This window comes from Rhinatrema bivittatum, chromosome 8, assembly GCF_901001135.1.
Source record: "Rhinatrema bivittatum chromosome 8, aRhiBiv1.1, whole genome shotgun sequence".
Taxonomy (NCBI): Eukaryota; Metazoa; Chordata; class Amphibia; order Gymnophiona; family Rhinatrematidae; genus Rhinatrema; species Rhinatrema bivittatum.
The window spans coordinates 70,193,158-70,212,200 of record NC_042622.1 but is presented as its reverse complement, the minus strand read 5'-3'; the positions used below and the strand labels follow the sequence as shown (position 1 = coordinate 70,212,200).

Sequence of the window (19,043 nt, the reverse complement as noted above, 5' to 3'; positions counted from 1 at the left end):
TAGTGCCTGGCAAATGTATGTAACGATTTCCAGGTGGCCGCTTTGCAAATCTCCTGTGGCGAAATATGCTGACATTCCGCCCACTATGTAGCCTGAGCACGAGTAGAATGTGCCCGAAGCCCTTGAGGCAAAGACTTGCCCTTCAGCAAGTAAGAAGAATTGATAGCCTCCTTCAACCATCGGGCTATAGTGGTCTTTGATGCTAAATCACCTTGTTTAGGACCACTCCAGTGCACAAAGAGATGATCCGATACCCGAAAACCATTGGTAACCTCAAGATAACGCAGCAGTGCCCTACAAACATCCAATTTCCTTAAGTCCCGAGAGAGAGGATCGGAACGGTCAAGTCCGAAAAGGAAGGAAGCTCCACCGATTGATTCAAATGAAAGGAGGAGACTACCTTTGGCAGGAAGGAAGGAACCGTCCTCAAGGATAAGCAAATGTTGCTTACCTGTAACAGGTGTTCTCACAGGATAGCAGGATGTTAGTCCTCACATATGGGTGACATCACAGGATGGAGCCCAATCACGGAAAACTTCTGTCAAAGTTTCCAGAACTTTGACTGGCCCCTACTGGGCATGCCCAGCATGGCACTAATCCTGCAGCCAGCAGGGGTCCCCCTTCAGTCTTCTTTTTTCCGCGCAGCAGTAGCCTCACGGTAAAGGAGCTCTGAAGAGATTCCTGACAGGAATTTTCCTCACGGAATTACTAAAAGTTAAGTTGCCCCACAGGGGTCCCTCTTCTACCTTTTATAACTCCGCGGTACTCCAGTAAGTTTTGACCCGTTTCCTGTCGATTACCATCGAGTTTGGCCTTCGCGGCCTACTGGCCGTCGACTTTACTGCAGCTACATTTTTTTCCATGGCGTTGGGGTTTCGTCGGTGCCCGGACTGTACCCACACCGTGTCTATCACAGACCGCCATAAAGTCTGTGTAATGTGTTTAGGACGCGAGCACGATGTCTTGACCTGCACCAAATGTGCCCTAATGACACCGAAGGGTCGCAAGGCCAGAATGGAGAAGATTGAACTTCTCTTCCGTGCTCAAACCCAGAGTCCGTCCATTGCATCGACATCGTCGGAACCGGCACCATCGACTTCGCGCCAGCATCGACCACCGACCGGTGACCGACCGGCATCAACGACTACTCGGCCATCGACACCCTCTACTCCCCCTCAGGATCGAGGTGATCGCAGAGAAAAACATCGCCATCGACACCGTAAGACTCGGACCATCGAGGGAGCGAAATCATCGACCTCGCCATCATCTGAGCCGCTGTCAAAAAAACCCCGTCCAGGAAAGGCACAGACCATTCCTGCGACCGGGTCTCCGAGGCAACCCTCACCCGATCGGGAGCCGCAGCTATGCCTCTGCCTCCTTCTTCTGTTCCGGAGCCGGGGCTGCTTGCTCCAGGTCTCCAAGAAGAACTGGACCGGATGGTCCAGGAGGACATTGACAAGGCGATGCAACATCTTCAGGTTCCTCCAACACCGACACTGGCACCGACTGTGGAACCGATCATTGACCCGATTCTGGCAGCGCTGGCACAGCTGCTATCCAGGATGGAAGCCCTCATGGCCGCTTTTCCATCGATGGATCCCGGGTCTCCGATGCCCTCCCCACTGACAGCATCATCGGGAGGAGAAACACCGTTCCGCATTCCTCCATCCGGAGATATGCCTCAGCCATTGATGCCTATACGTCTCTCGCCACCGATCCAACCATTGGTGCCGATACGTCCATCGGCACCCCCGAGCCATCCATCGATGCCTGTACCGATGCCTTCGATGCCATCGTCGGTGCCTCCGATAATTCCTCCAATTCCTTCGGAGCCCAGACCTGGACCTTCAGGTATCCAACCACCCTGTCCCCCTCTACTTCCTAGAGGAAAGGGTGTTGACCCTTATGATACCTGGGGTGATGATATCTTATCAGACACCAATGACTTACCTTCACCCACTGACAGTAGAAAGCGTTCTCCTCCAGAGGACCTCTCATTTATAAATTTTGTGAAGGAAATGGCTGAATTGGTTCCTTTTCAATTGCAGACAGAACAGGATGATAGGCACCAGATGATGGAGTTGCTCCAATTCCTGGATGCCCCCAAGGTAATAACCTCTATTCCCGTTCATCAGGTTCTTCTTGATCTTCTCAAGAAGAACTGGGAAAATCCAGGAACAATTGCTCCAGTACACAGAAAAGCTGACACTACTTATTTAGTACAGTCAGCCCCAGGTTTTCAAAAGTCACAGCTTGATCTCCACTCGGTCATGGTAGAGTCTGCACAAAAGAGGGCAAAAAGGTCAAAACCTCACTCATCTACCCCTCCTGATAAGGAACAAAAATTCATGGACAACTTTGGACGCCGAGTATTCCAAGGGGCCATGCTCATTTCCCGAATTGCTGCCTATCAGCTTTATATGAGCCAATATAACAGGGCCATATTTAAGAAGATGCAGGACTTCTCAGTCTCCCTGCCTCAGTAATTCCAAGACCAACTACAAACCCTTGTAAGCAAAGGTTTTGAGGCAGGCAAGCATGAGATCAGAACATCTTATGACATTTTCAACACCTCTACCAGAGTGTCTGCAGCTGCCATTTCAGCGAGATGGTGGGCCTGGCTCAAGTCTTCTGACCTTCGCCCAGAAGTGCAAGACCGGTTGTCCAACCTGCCCTGTGTAGGAGATAATCTGTTCGGCAAACAGATCCAACGGACGGTGGCTGAACTCAAAGACCATCATGAGACCCTAAAACAGCTGTCTTCAATGCCTTCCGACTTCTCTTCAAAGCAGCCCTTTAGAAAGGACTCCAAGAAGTCATTCTACCGTCTAAGAAAGTCCTACCCACCACCAGCCAGATCCTGTGCTACGAGACCTTATCAGAAACCTCAGTCTCGCCAAACCCGAAAACAAAAACCACAAACAGCTCCCCAGCTGGGGCTTGCTTCCGGTTTTTGACTTCCACTTGGAGAGCAGCAGCCAGATTCCTCTGTCGCACATACCAGTGGGAGGTAGACTGTGCCACTTTCACAACGTGGCATTCAGTCACAACCGACCAGTGGGTATTGGCAATCATTGTTCAGGGTTACCATCTGAACTTTCTCGTCCTACCACCGGACTCCGTGGAGAACGTCCAACCACTCCGTTCTTCTGGATCAAGAGGTCTCCCTCCTTCTCCAGTCAAGAGCAATAGAACCCGTTCCATACTCTCAGCAAGGCCTAGGGTTCTATTCCCGGTACTTCCTAATCCCCAAAAAATCGGGAGGAGTCCATCCTATTCTAGATCTACGGGCCCTTAACAAGTACCTCCAGCGAGAAAAGTTCAAGATGGTCACCTTGGGCTCGCTTCTACCTCTTCTACAAAGAGGAGACTGGCTCTGCTCTCTGGACCTTCAGGACGCATACACCCACATTGCAATAAGTCCACCTCATCGCAAATACCTGAGATTCCTGGTAGGCCTCAAGCACTATCAATACCGAGTGCTTCCATTCGGCCTAGTGTCTGCTCCACAAGTCTTTACAAAATGCCTCGTAGTCGTCACAGCATTCCTCAGGACACAAGGTGTTCACGTCTACCCCTATCTGGACGACTGGTTAATCAGGGCTCCCACTCAGCAAGCTGCTCTGTCGTCCCTCAATCTAACCTTACACCCTCTAATTTCGTTAGGGTTTCTCGTCAATTACGACAAATCCTACTTAGTCCCATCTCAAACCTTATCGTTCATTGGGGCAGACTTGGACACCTTACAGGCAAAGGCTTTCCTGCCTCGACAACAAGCACTGACTCTCGTGTCTCTTGCTCACCAACTGCAGTCTCAGCACGCTGCAACTGCACACCAATTTCTCGTCCTCCTGGGACATATGGCGTCCTCAGTCCATGTCATACCAATGGCCCACTTGGCCATGAGGCTCATGCACTGGACTATGAGGTCTCAATGGACTCAAGCTATTCAGCCTCTGTCGACCATTGTCCACATCACCAACTCACTCCATCTGTCCCTCACCTGGTGGAAACATCAGAACAATCTCCTCCAGGGATTGCCCTTCCAGGTGCCGCATCCTCAAATCATTCTCACCACTGACGCTTCCAACCTCGGGTGGGGAGCCCATGTAGCTGATCTGCAAACACAAGGCTCTTGGTCTCCAGAGGAAGCCAAACACCAGATAAATTTCCTGGAACTTCGAGCAATAAGATATGCTCTCAGGGTATTTCAGGATCGCCTTTCCAATCAGGTCATCCTAATTCAGACGGACAACCAGGTGGCCATGTGGTACATCAACAAACAGGGAGGCACAGGCTCCTTCCTTCTGTGTCAGGAAGCTGCGCAGATTTGGGTGGAAGCCCTCTCCCATTCGATGTACCTCAGGGCCATCTACTTGCCGGGAGTGGACAATGTGCTGGCAGACCAGCTGAGTTGCATCTTTCAACCACACGAGTGGTCTCTCAACCCCTCAGTAGCGAACTCCATCTTCCAACAATGGGGTTATCCTCAGATAGACCTCTTTGCGTCCCCTCAGAACCACAAAGTGGACAACTACTGCTCCCTCATTCACAGCAAACACTCTCAGCCCAGAGACGCATTCTCCCTCTCATGGGCAACCAGTCTGCTTTATGCATTCCCTCACTTCCTCTTCTCTCAAAGACTCTTGTGAAGTTGCGTCAGGACAAGGGAACCATGATCCTGATAGCACCTCACTGGCCTCGCCAAGTGTGGTTTCCAATACTTCAGGATCTCTCCATCCGCAGGCACATTCCTTTGGGAAAGGACCCGCTCCTGATCACTCAAAATGACGGGAGCCTACGCCATCCCAATCTTCAAGCCTTGTCTCTGATGGCATGGATGTTGAAAGGTTAATACTTCAACCACTTAACCTTTCAGATCCAGTTTCCTGTGTCTTGATTGCTTCGCGAAAGCCTTCCATGAGAAAATCTTACTCTTACAAATGGCATTTGTCAGAATCAGGTCTAAAGACCTCTTCCATCAGAATGCATATCAGTGTGGTAGCCGCCTTCCATAAGGGTATCAGGGATGTTCCCATATCAGTACAATCCCTTGTAACACGCTTTTTAAAAGGCTTGCTCCATATCAAGCCTCCATTACGTCCTCCGGCCCCTTCTTGGGACCTTAATCTAGTTCTGGGTTGGCTCATGAAACCACCATTCGAGCCTCTTCACTCTTGTGAACTCCGATATCTCACATGGAAAGTGATTTTCCTTTTGGCAATCACTTCAGCGCGCAGAGTTAATGAATTGCAGGCCCTAGTTACCTATCCGCTTTACACTAAACCTCTGCAGGACAAGGCGGTACTCTGCTCTCACCCTAAATTCTTACCTAAGGTAGTCTCGGATTTTCATCTAAACCAATCCATCATACTACCTACCTTTTTTCCCAGGCCCCATGCCAACCCAGGAGAACAGGCTCTGCATACCCTTGACTGTAAACGGGCTCTAGCTTTTTACCTAGACTGTACAGCGGCCCACAGGGAAAGCACTCAATTGTTCGTCTCTTTCCACCCTAACAAGTTGGGAAAGCCTGTGGGTAAGCAGACTCTCTCCTCCTGGTTGGCGGACTGCATATCTTTTTGCTATCAGCAAGCGGGTATTCCATTTCAAGACCGTGTTAAAGCACACTCTGTGAGGGCCATGGCAACTTCAGTAGCACACCTATGATCGGTGCCGCTTCCTGACATTTGCAGGGCTGCAAACTGGAGTTCTCTCCACACCTTTGCAGCCCACTATTGCTTGGACAAAGCCGGAAGACAGGATTCCATCTTCAGCCAGTCTGTCCTTCGTAACCTGTTTACAACATGACGTACCAACACCCTTCCGCCTGCCCGGTGGGGTTCAGGATGCCCTCTACCAAATTCCACCCCAGTTGCTGTGCCTGTTGCACGCCTTTGGGTACATTTGGTGCAGGTTTGGACATCCTCAGCTCAGTACTCACCCATATGTGAGGACTACCATCCTGCTTGTCCTGTGAGAAAGCAAATGTTGCTTACCTGTAACAGGTGTTCTCACAGGACAGCAGGATGTTAGTCCTCACGAAACCCGCCCACCGCCCCACGGTGTTGGGTTCGTAATGTTTTGTTGTTTTATTTTTCGGCATTGCCTGTAGCTTTCAAATAAGACTGAAGGGGGACCCCCTGCTGGCTGCAGGATTAGTGCTATGCTGGGCATGCCTAGTAGGGGCCAGTCAAAGTTATGGAAACTTTGACAGAAGTTTTCCGTGATTGGGCTCCATCCTGTGATGTCACCCATATGTGAGGACTAACATCCTGCTGTCCTGTGAGAATCCCCGAATCTGAAATCCTCAGGAATGGTTCTCTGCACGACAAAGCCTGAAGCTCAGAAACCCGTCGAGCAGAGGAGATTGCTACCAAAAACACCACTTTCAACGTGAGATCTTTCAACGTTGCTCTTTTCAAAGGTGTAAACGGTGCAGCACACAAGGCCGAAAGTACTAAATTTAAATTCCAGGATGGACAAGGATGCACCGGTGGCCGTAAATGCTTTGCTCCACGAAGGAAATGAGAAACATCAAGGTGCGTTGCTAATGGAACTCTCTGAACGGGACCACGTAAACACCCAAGCGCTGCGATCTGCACCTGCAAGGAACTACACGATAATCCCTTTGCTAAGCCGGCTTGAAGAAGACATAAAATCTCCAGCACGGATGCTCGAGTAGGCAGAATCCCCCTGTCTATGCACCAAGACTCAAACACCTTCCATACGCGAACATAAGACAAGGATGTGGAAGCCTTACGCGATCTCAAGCGCGTAGATAATACCGCATCTGAATATTCTTTGCTCTTCAGCCGCTGCCTCTCAAAAGCCATGCTGCTAGACAAAAGCAATCAACCTGGTCGAAACATACAGGTCCTTGATGAAGCAGGTTGGGAGATCAGGGAACCGCAGAGGACCCTGCACTGCGAGATTGACTAGATCCACAAACCATGGACGTCGCGGCCACTCGGGAGTTACTAGGATTACTTCGGACGGATGAAGCTCTATTCTCCTGAGCACCTTTCCGATTTGAGGCCAAGGTGGGAAAACATACAGCAACACATTCGTCGGCCAGGGAAGTGCTAGAGCGTCTGCTCCTTCTGCCCCCATTTCTCTGCGGCAGCCGGGCGGGATGCTGAGTCCATCTGCATATACTAAGGAAAAGGAGATTATCAGGTAAGTAATCTCAACATTTCCTAGCGTGTAGCAGATGGACTCAAAACAAGTGGGATGTACAAAAGCTACTCCCGGACTGGGTGGGAGGCTGCCCGAGGTCCGTTCAGGATTGCCCTCGTGAATGCTGTGTCTTCCCTGGCCTGGCCATCCAGACGGTAGAATCTGGAGAAGGTATGGAGGGAGGACCACGTCGCCGCTTTACATATCTCTGCAGGCGACAGCATCCTAGTTTCTGCCCAAGAAGCCGCTTGCGCTCTGGTAGAGTGAGCCTTGACCCGTAGAGGTGGTGTTTTTCCCGCGTCTACGTAGGCCGCCTTGATAACTTCTTTGATCCAGCGGGAGATAGTTGCCCGTGAGCCTGCTTCCCCTTGTTTCTTCCTGCTGTGAAGGATGAACAGGTGGTCCGTCTTTCGTACTGCTTCTGACATTTCCAGGTATCTGGACAGTAGCCTGCCAATGTCGAGATGGCGTAGTATTCGACCTTCTTCCGACTTCTTCAAACCGTCCGTGGTAGGCAAGGATATGGTTTGGTTGAGGTGGAAGTGTGAGACTACTTTGGGTCAGAAGGAAGGAACCGTGCGAAGATGGATAGCCTCTGGAGTGATTCGGAGAAACGGATAACGGCAGGACAGTGCTTGTAGCTCTGAGATGCGGCGTGCTGAGCATACAGCCAACAGGAACACCATCTTCAAGGTTAACAAACAGAGGGACAGGCCTCGAAGTGGTCTGAAGGCGGGACCCGCTGGAAATTCCAACACTAGGTTGAGGTTCCACAGGGGTACTGGCCACTTCAGTGGCGGGCGAATGTGTTTGACTCCTTTCAGGAAACGTGAAACGTCTGGGTGTGTGGCGATACTGTTGCCATCACTCCGGGAACCGTAGCAGGATAGTGCTGCCACTTGAACCTTGATGGAATTGAGGGACAGACCCTTCTGAAGTCCATCTTGCAGGAAATCCAAAATGATAGGGATCTTAGCGGCATGTGGATTGGTGCCGTGAGTTTAGCACCAGGCTTCGAATACTCTCCAGATTCTTATATATGTTAGTGATGCGGAGAACTTGCGTGCTCGGAGGAGTGTATCTATTACCGGCCCCGAGTATCCTCGTTTCTTCAGTCTAGCCCTCTCAAGGGCCAGACCATAAGAGAGAATTGAGCTGGATCCTCATGGAGGACGGGACCTTGCCGCAGCAGGTCCCTGTGTGGAGGCAGGGATAAGGGATTCCCTGCCAGTAGTCTTCTCATGTCTGCGTACCAGGGTCTTCTTGGCCAGTCCGGGGCCAAGAACTAGGCCTCTGTGCCGCTGAATCTTGCGTATGATGGCGCCCAGTAGGGGCCATGGTGGAAAGGCATATAGCAGGATCCCCTGGGGCCATGGCTGTACTAGGGCATCCATCCCCTGGGATAGAGGATCCCACCTGCGGCTGAATTATCTGGGCACCTGAGCGTTGGACCTGTCCGTTAGTAGGTCCATGCCCGAAGTCCCCCACCGATCCACAATCATCTGGAAAGCTGTGGGCGACAGCTGCCATTCCCCCGGACTTAGGCTTTTCTCTGCTGAGGAAGTCTGCCGTGGTGTTGTCCTTCCCGGTGATGTGGACGGCGGAGATGTCCTGGAGATTTGCTTCCGCCCAAGCCATCAGGGGGGCTATTTCTAGGGATACCTGGTGGCTTCTGGTTCCGCCCTGTCGGTTGATGTATGCCACTGTGGTGGCGTTGTCCGACATCACTCTGACCGCTTTGTTTCGAAGTCTGTGGGCAAATCGCAGGCTCGCTAGCCTGACTGCCCGTGCCTCTAGCCGGCTGATGTTCCACTCCGACTCTTCTCTGTTCCACCGCCCTTGGGCGGTGAGTTCTTCGCAATGTGCTCCCCAGCCGTTCAGGCTGGCATCTGTCGTGAGCAGGGTCCAGGTTGGGGAGGACATTCTGGACCCCCGGCTCATGTGGCCGGGCTGCAACCACCGCCGTAGCTGATTCCACACCCTGGCTGGTAGAGGTAGGTGTACTGTGTAGTTCTGTGATTGTGGGCTCCATCGAGATAGGAGGGCGCGTTGTAATGGTCTCATATGAGCCCGCGCCCATGGCAAGGACCCACTGGTCCAAGGTAATCTCGACCCACCTGCGGTAGAAGAGGGTTAGCCTGCCCCCTATGGCTGCTACCCCTGGATGAGTCGGCTGATTGTCATTGTGGGGTACGGCCGGGACCCGAACCCGAGCCAGTTCCCCTCTTGTTGTGCTTAGTCCGAAAGGACTGGTTCCTGGCCTGCGAATGAGGTGCTTGGTAGCGAGTCCTGTAAGGGTTGAAGCGCTGAGAGGTTCTACCTCTGGATGGTCTCGGAAAAGGGCGCTGCCTCCTCATTGGCCTGTCTTCTGGTAGACGAGGTAATGGAGAGGCGCCCCATTTATTGGCCAGTTTCTCGAGGTTGCTGCCGAACAGGAGGGATCCCTCAAAGGGCATTCTCGTGAGACGTGTCTTGGAAGAGGAGTCGGCCGACCAGTTACGTAGCCAGAGCTGTCTCCTGGCTGCCACTGAGGATAACACTCCCTTGGCCGCCGTACGGACTAGGTCGGAGGCTGCGTCAGTGAGGAACGAGAGAGCTGATTCCATCTCTTCTCCTGGGGTGTTGTTCCTAGCCTGTGATAAACAGGAACGCGTCACCACGGTGCAGCAGGTCGCAATTCGTAGGGACATGGCTGCCACCTCAAAGGCTTGCTTCAGAATGGCGTCCATGCGCCATTCTTGAGGGCCGTCCCCCCTTCCACCGGAATGGTGGTGCGCTTCACAATTGCGCTAACTATGGCGTCTACCTGAGGGCACGCCAGCATTTCCTTAGTTGCTGGGGCTAAGGGGTACATGCCAGCCAAGGCCCGACCCCCTTTGAATGAGGCCTCCGGCGCATTCCATTCCAGATCGATTAGCTGCTGTGCTGCTTGTAGGAGGGGAAAATGGTGAGACGTTTGGCATAGGCCCTCTAACAGGGGGTTCATTCTAGGTTCCCCTGGGGTGTCATGGCCAGGTACAGCCAGTTCCGACAGGCATTGAGAGATCAGGCCTGAGAGATCCTCTTTCAGAAAGAAGCGCCTCATGGTCCGATATGGTTCAATCCCCGAGGGAAGTTCTCCCTCCTCGGGGGGCTCGTCGTCTTCCTCCGGGCAATCTGAATCCCCATAAGTAGGGCTTCCGGGTGGTGAGTGGCCGTGTCTAGGCCGTGAGGATCCAGGGGCCGGGTCATCCGGTACGTATGGACCCGGTCGGGGAGCCGACTGCATTGTGACAAAGGCATGAATCCCCTTGAATAATTCCACCCAGGAGAGCGAAGCAGGATCTGGCCTCAGGGGCACCAGGCCTCTCGGGTTCTCTGGTTGCTCACCGCTGCCTGCTAGGTCCGGAGTGTTCCCTGAGGAACCGGCAAGTATGCTGGGCTGCGACCGGCCCTGGCCCGGGACTCCCAGGGCCTCTTCACATTGGGCACATAGGGAGTCTGCATCCTCGCTCTGTGTGGCTCTGAGGTTGCATGCAGAGCAGAGGCTTATGCCTGATTCTGGACGTGCCGGCTCTGCTGACGCATGGGCTCTCTTACGCTCCATCTCGCCTGTTAACTCAGCTAGAGTCTGCGCTTTGCAATATGCGCGAAAGGTGTGCGCCTGCCAACCTGCGCTCAGCACCGTGCGCCTATCAACGTGTGCCTATCAGCGGGCGCCTATGGGCGGGCACCTATCAGCGGGCGCCTATAGACGTGCGCCTAGCAGCGGGCGCTTAGCAACGGGCACCTATCAACGTGCGCGTAGCAACGCGCACATAGCAACGGGCGCCGATCAACGTGCGCCTATCGACGTGCGCGCAGCAATGGGCGCCTATCAATGTGCGCTGAGCACGTAACCACAGGCGCCTCTTGCGCCGTGACGATCCAGGCAGAAGGCGACGGCGAGCAGGCAGGCAAGATGGCGACCCCCTCGACGGGTTGCCACATAGGCAGACTCTGCTACTCCTCGGTTCTTCGGAGACCAACAAGTAAAGATGTACGCCTTACCTTGTCTTCGGCGCTTCCCGGCTGCAACCCGGGCGGTCTCCGGCTGCGGGGGGAGAGGGTGATTACCGTCACCGCCGCGCTCGAGGAGGTGCACCCGCTGCCTCTAGGCCACGCCCGAACTCGTCTCGCTCGGGGACCAAGTCCACGCCGGGACAGAGGCTGCCTCTAGGCCGTGCCCAAACTCATCTCGCTAGGGGGCCAAGCCACGCCCGAGCCCTTCTCACTCAGGGGCTAGGTCCCTGCCGCGATCTGGCCACCGGACCGAAGCACTTACCTCCGAGGGACCACGGAAATCACCTCGGGACACTCAACTGGGGGAGGGACCGAATAGTATCACCGCAGGAGTGCGGGGCTCGTCTTCAGGTAGGTGCCTTCTATGAATTTAGTCGTTAGAATTTGGAAAAATGCTCAGCGAGCGTGAGGTAGCTCCAAACTGCTTTGGAGATGGAAATTACTGAATTGCTGCACTTCCTGCGGGGGTATATGTACACGTGCTGACGTCAGATCCGTCTCCAACTGCTAGCACGAGCACACTATACCCACTTGTTTTGAGTCCATCTGCTACACGCTAGGAAAGACCTGGTTCATGAGTTCAAGATTAATCTCTTTTTCTAACTTTGGGTAACCTTGAGCAAACCATAGTCTCCCTGGGCCTTTGAAACCCAGTTGAAAACTGGGTGGCTAGAACCAGGTTAAATGATTCTAGCCACACATGGGCTAGAATCATTCCCAGGATAGAATCGTATGCCACCCTCTAGGTCAAGCTCCTCTCCTTGAAATAAATTATATTCATGCTCTTACTAATCAAGAAATTTCGATCTCAATATTAACAAAACAGATCTTAATATTTTAATTAAAAAATATTCCTATGCGATTTTTTTTCCACTACTTATGAGTTTTGAAAAGATAAAAAGCTTTAATATATATATATATCTATCCACAAACATATAGACATTATTGAACTCAAGTTATTAGCAATTTTGAACTTCGGTCTAATAAGAAAAATTTGACATTTAAAAAGCTTTTTTGGGAGTTTCATAATTTTTATAGAAAGCAATACAATCTTTCTTTGTTTTGCCTCAGTTGCCTGACCTCTTTGTGTTGTCACTGACAAATAAGGACCTCTTTCTTTAGGGCAGTAATCAGGTTTCCAGAGCAGCTGATTACAAATGAACTTCTAGAGCAGATGAACACAAATTAATCTAAAACCCTCTACTAAACTTGGAAAGTGTTTGGTATGTAAGTACGCACCTTTCTGAAGAACAGTGCAAGGGATCCTGTTTTCTTGGGCTTGCTCCCCAGTGCTGGATATGGTTCTTGTGCTTTGTTAACATGATATTGTTTTGGAGAACTGATTAAGGCTTGAGCAGTCAATGGTATCTGTATACCTGTCTCACTTTTCAATGAGTGAGAGAAGTTCATTGAAATGGGTATAAACGTGATCCTAGTAGTATCGTTAGCAATACCTGCAAAGAAATTCAAACAAAATGTCTGCTTCTGGGTGAGAAGTAATGTTTATAAATTAACTAAAGCATTTATAATGTAATATTTATAGTTAAAATTTTATGCAAACATCTGTAAATAAGTTCCTGTGTGAACTCTGGGATGATGTTTTTATAGAACATTAGCAAATGAACTATCACAATTTTATCCAATAAACAAAACAGGAATTTTGACTTACTTGTCAATTAGTTTCATATAGCTCCCAAACCTGTTTGCACCTTGAATAGTGCAGACCTGCTCAAGCACATAGATCAACTTATCACACAGAAGTCATACAAGAGTTCCTGTGTGCCAATTGGAGGTGGTAATCTATTTAATCTATTTTGTCAACAGTACTCTCTGAGACTACTTCTGAATTGCCTTGCTGGTAATATGCATTCCCTGGAATATTCCATACTTTAACTAAATAAAGATCTATGTTTTAGCCGCCGGTGTTTATTTTGATAGTCCAGAACACTATGTTTCATTATAGTTTGTTTTTTTTTAATAGCACTTCAAAGCAAATTACATTCAGGTATTGTAGGAACACCAGGAATCCTAGTGACTGCAATATTTGAACTGCAATTGCTGTCTCTCTTCTGGAGGTGTCGCAAAATTTGCTCGATATTATCCAATAATCTAGATATGGAAAGAACATTAAATTGTTCTTTCTAAATGTACAACTACCACTGCCAAAATCTTGGTAAATGCTCTTGGAGTTGCAGCTGGTCTGAATGGAAGGACTTTGTATCGATAACGATGTTCCTTCAGAGTGAATGTGAGGTATTTTCCTGTGAAATCTGTGGATTAGTATATGCATGAAAGCATCTTCCAAATTCAGCATATCTAGAATAGTGTCTAATGAGTTCATTTTGAATCTCTTTCTTTTTAGGAAAATATTTAGATTCTTGAGATCCAGAATCAGTTGCAATTCTATTGATTTCTTTGGAATTAGGAAGTAATTGCAGTAGAATCTCTTTCCTCTCTGAGAAGAGGGAAGAGATTCTATTGCATAAGCAATAACAGATGCTGCTAGCAATCCCAGCTGAGTTGGCCACTCTTCAATACAAAGAGATGCTGCCGCCACCGCCCTTGCACTTCTCCATGTTTCTTAATCGCATGCACGACATAGTTTAAAGGGCCTGTGGTGGGAAAAGCTCCGCAGCGCCCCTGGATGACATCGGACGTGCTGGCCTATAAAAGGCCCTTGCTAGCCCTGCCTCTCCCTACTGTCTTAAGTAATGTGAGTAACTTCAGCGATTTTGCTCTCTGTTCCTGTCCTTCATCTCCAGTTCCAGTGTTCTTCATTCTTGTTCTTCAGTTCCAGCATTTTTCGTTCTGGTTATTCAGTTCCAGTGTTTGTTGTCCTTGTTCTTCAGTCCTCATGGTCAGCTCTTCAGCGTTCCACGGCTTCTCGTCTGTCTGCCTATTTTGCTCTTTGCCTTCCTGCCCTGCCTATCCGTCTTGCCTTCCCTTTGGACAGATACTCGGTACTGACCTCAGCTTGCCGCTTATCACTGACCTGTTTCCGGATTTGCCTGTGCCATATCTGTTCTGCCCTAGACTGCTCTCCTTCTCATCAGCGAGGCCCCCACCTAATACCTGATGGCCCTGGCACCCAAAGGCTCAACCCGAGGGGAATGTGGGCTGGTATAGGCGAAGATCCAGTTGGACCTCTGCCTCATCCAGATATGTCAGACGACAGTGGAGACCTGCAGGGCTCCACTCCGCAGGTTGCGTCAACTCCACCTTGGTCCAAGGATCCACAAATCCAACAATGTGGTAGCAAATGGTCAACTAGAAAACACACTACAGGCTGGACTCTGGCAAAATAATCTTTTATTTGTACAAGTCTGCAGCAAAACAAACTCTTCTTAATTCCTTGCAGCTTCACATTAACAAAAAGTAACAGTGCCACTTACAGTTCAGTGGGGTTCTCTCTCTGTGGAGTCTTCCTTCTTTCTCCAGCTGGCCTCCCCTTCTGGGCCTGCCTTCTTCACCCAGGGTAAAAGGGAACTCCCCTGGACCTGAACTCCTTACGGTCTTTAAAGAGGATTGCGCCAGATGCCTGTGGCCAGTCCTTTAAGTTGTTTTGAGGGAGTCTCTTATACTCTCCCTCTCATCTTGGCCGTTTCAGGTCGAGCATCCATTTGTGTCAGGGCTAAATCCCAGCTCCTCTTCAAGGACATACCCCTCTGGGTGGACTGCCAGTTTATCTGCGAGCTAGTCCCATAGGGTTAAAAACTGGGGACAATCTTGTCACAAAATTATTGGGTACAGGAGTTCGGGGAAGACTCCTGCTTCTATCATGGCTAGACCTGCTACGGTTGCTAACAGAACCTGTTTGGACATTTTTGTTTGTCCCCATGTATACAGGCAAGTCTTTCTCATGAACGAGAGTCTTGCCACACCATGAATCCATCAACGCTTGGATGGGAACTCCATTCAGTTCAAAGGAAAATTAGTTCTTACCTGTTAATTTTCGTTCCTGTAGTACCATGGATCAGTCCAGACCGTGGGTTGAGCCTCCTTTCCAGCAGGTGGAGACAGACCAAATCTAAAAGAGTATCCTATATGAGGACAGAGCCTATTCTGCAGCCCTTCAGTATAACTATTGTCAAAGCAGAAAACAACAAAACAAGAACAGGATCAAGCAAGTAACCAAAAAACTCAATTGAGCAACTCCATAACAATGTAAAAACATGGTAAAACTAAGCGCTCTTGCATATACTTGGTGCTTGAACAACCAAGGCTTCCGGTGTAATCGCTCAGTGTTCTGTAGAAAATGAAGTATCGAGTTCTTCGAATCTGCAATAATAAGCTTCGAGTGGACAGTTAGAAAAAGACAAACAGGGAAGGGCGTCTGGACTGATCCATGGTACTACAGGAACGAAAATTAACAGGTAAGAACTAATTTTCCTTTCCCTGTAAGTACCTGGATCAGTCCAGACCGTGGGATGTACCAAAGCTTTCCTATCCTGGGTGGGACAGAGACAGTCCCGCTCGAAGCACTTGCCGCCAAAGGAACCAAAAACCGGTGCTTGCACATCCAGACGGTAGTGGCGAGCAAAAGTATGCAGAGACGTCCAAGTGGCCACCCTGCAAACTTCTTGCAGAGAAACCGATTGACTCTCCGCCCAGGAAGCAGCTTGAGAACGTAGCGAATGAGCCTTTAGGCCCTCCGGGACCGCCTGACCTTGGCAAAGATAGGCTGAGGAGATCGCCTCCTTCAACCACCGTGCAATACTGGTCTTAGAAGCCGGTTTACCCCGATTGGGACCACTCCAGAGGACAAAAAGATGGTCCGAGACCCGAAAGTCATCGGTGACCTGAAGATACCGGAGTAGAACTCGTTTAACATCCAGTTTACGAAGATCGCTCCCAGCGGTACCCGCAATCTCCTCTGGGGAGAACACTGGAAGCTCTACCGACTGGTTGACATGGAAGGTAGAGACAAACTTCGGCAAGAAGGAAGGCACTGTCTTGAGGGAAACACCTGAATCGCAGAAGCGCAAAAAAGGTTCCCGACAAGACAATGCTTGGATCTCGGAAACCCGCCGAGCGGAGGAGATAGAAACAAGGAAAACTGTCTTGAGCGTGAGGTCCTTTACCGTAGCCCGACGGAGAGGTTCGAACGGGGCAGCACAGAGGGCCCGGAGACCAGATTAAGACTCCACGACGGGCAAGTAATGCGAGCGGGCGGACGCAGGTGTTTGACTCCCTTCAGGAACCGAACCACGTCCGGGTGACCTGCTAGGGGATGACCCTCGACCCGTCCCAGGAGAGAGCCGAGAGCAGAAACTTGCATGTGCAGGGAACTGAAGGAAAGGCCCTTGGAGAGACCCTTCTGAAGAAAAGAAAGAACCAACGAGACTGGGGCGGAGCGCACTGAGTCACCAGACTTCTCACAATCTCAAAGACCCTCCAAACGCGCATGTACGCTAGAGAAATCAACTGCTTCCGGGCTCGTTGTAAAGTGGAGATGACCTCCTCCTTATAGCCCTTACGCCTCAGGCATCGCCGTTCAAAAGCCAGGCCGCTAGACAAAAGCGATCGGCCAGGTTGAATAATACGGGCCCCTGCCGAAGTAGACGAGGAAGATGGCCTAACCGGAGGAGTCCGTCCGTCGCCAGGTTCACGAGATCCGCGAACCATGGACTGCGGGGCCATTCAGGTGCTACCAGAAGCACTGGCCCTCGGTGGAGTTCTATTCTCCTGAGAACCTCTCCCACCAGGGGCCACGGGGGGAACACGCACAGAAAGAACGTCCGTGGGCCAAGGGAGAGCCAGAGCATCCATGTCCTCCAAGCCGTGCTCCTTCCAGCGGCTGAAAAACCGACTGCATTGGCACTGCGCAAGATCGCCATGAGGTCCAGGTGAGGGGGACCCCACCTGTCGACAATCAGATCCATGGCTTCTTCCGAGAGTTCCCACTTTCCCGGATTGAGCGATTGACAACTGAGAAAATCAGCCTGAACATTTTCCTTGCCTGCAATGTGGGAGGCCGCCAGGCACTCCAGATGTCATTCCGACCAGACGAAGAGATGGCTGGCTTATAGGGCCACCAGGCGGCTGCCCCCCTGACAGTTGATGTAAGCACGGTGGTGGAGTTGTCGGAAAGAACCCTCACCGCTTTGCTGCGTATCAGGGGCAGAAACTCCTGCAGAGCCAGACGCACCGCCCGGGCCTCCAAGCGATTGATGTGCCAGCAAGTCTGAACCGGCGATCAGATCCCCTGAGAGGACTGGGACTGGCAGACCGCTCCACAGCCCGAGAGACTGGCATCCGTGGTTACTATCGTCCACTGTGGAGATTGAAGATGAGGAAGCAAAAGCCACCACTGCAAGGCGGCGACGGTAGAGTCCAAAAGAGGAAGGACTATGTAAAACTGTTCCGACACCGCTGCCAACGGGATAGCAAAGCTTTCTGTAACGGTCGCATATGAGCAAAAGCCCAGGGAACTAGGTCGATGGTGGAAGCCATGGACCCTAAGACCTGCAAGTAGTCCCAGGCCGTTGGAAGGGCCAGCGAGAGCAGATTCCGAACCTGGTCGATCAACTTGAGGGCCCATGCACGAGGTAAAAATACTTTGCCTACTGTGTCGAAGTGGGCTCCCAGGAACTCTAACACCTGGGAGGGCTGAAGCTTGCTCTTGGAAAAATTCACTATCCAACCGAGAGCTAATACCCTATCCACCGCCTGTCTGCAAAGAGCCTCCGACTTGGCCCGTACAACACAGTTGTCCAGATAGGGGTGGACTAGGATTCCTTCCCGGCGGAGGGCTGCTGCCACCACCACCATGACCTTGGTGAAGGTGCGTGGTGCGGTCACGAGTACAAAAGGCAGGGCCCGAAACTGGAAATCCCGGTGGAGGATGTGGAAGCGAAGATACTTCTGGTAATCGTGGTGAATTGGGATATGGAACTACGCCTCTGTCAAATCTAGCAAGGCAAGGAACTCTCCGGGGCGAACCGCCGCGATGACCGCTCGCAAGGTTTCCATGCAAAAATCTGGGATCTTGAGGGCCCGGTTGACCCTCTTGAGGTCTAAGATCGGCCAAAAAGCCCCGTCCTTCTTGGGAACCTCGAAGTAAATAGAATACTGGCCTGCGCCGAGCTCCGCTTTCGGAACCGGGACCACCACGCCCAGATTCAGTAGTGTGACGAGGGTTTGCTCTACTGCTTCCCGCTTGAGACAACCGCATGGGGAGAATACAAAGAGATCCGCTAGGTAGCGAACAAGTTCGAAAGCCTAACTGTCTAGGACAACGTCGAGGACCCACTGGTCCGACGCAATTTTGACCCATTCCTCGAAGAACAGGAAGAGTCGACCGCCCAGAAAAGGGACCGAGGAATGGGTCGACTGAACTTCATTGTGTGGCAGGCTTTGGGGTGGGGCGCTGGGACTGGCCCTCGCGAAAGGAGCGATGCCCACGAAAGGGCTGAGACCAAGATTGAGACGGAGAAGAATAACCCCTAGAGGAGCCACCTCGTCCGCGGGGTGTATACCTCCTCTGTCCCTGGAAGCGAGGACAGGAGGGCGTAAAGGAACAAGATTGTTTCGGCCAGTCCTCAGGAAGCTTATGAACCTTATTTTCCCCCAAGGTGTCAATAAGCTTCTCAAGGTTCATTCCAAAAAGCAAATTACCTTTGAAAGGCAATGTGCCCAGTCGTGCCTTGGAGGACGGGTCGGTCGACCAATTGCACAGCCAGAGGAGCCGTCTAGCGGATACCGCCGAGGCCATCACCTTCGCCTGGACGCGGAGGAGGTTGCAGAGCGCATCAGCCCCATATGCGATGACTGCTTCCATACATTCAGCCTGCTCCGCCCCTGCAGATGGGAGGTCCTGGGTG

General features: G+C 51.2%; 1 protein-coding gene across 3 annotated transcripts in view; it reads right to left on the bottom strand.

Moving 5' to 3' along the window:
- RBL1 (RB transcriptional corepressor like 1) overlaps nt 1-19,043 on the bottom strand; it is a 365,834-nt gene that overhangs the window by 79,874 nt on the left and 266,917 nt on the right. For all 3 annotated transcript variants that reach the window (XM_029611864.1, XM_029611866.1, XM_029611865.1), the window contains one exon: nt 12,460-12,674. In XM_029611864.1, coding sequence (XP_029467724.1) covers nt 12,460-12,674 — 215 coding nt within the window. The remainder of the gene's footprint in view (nt 1-12,459; nt 12,675-19,043) is intronic.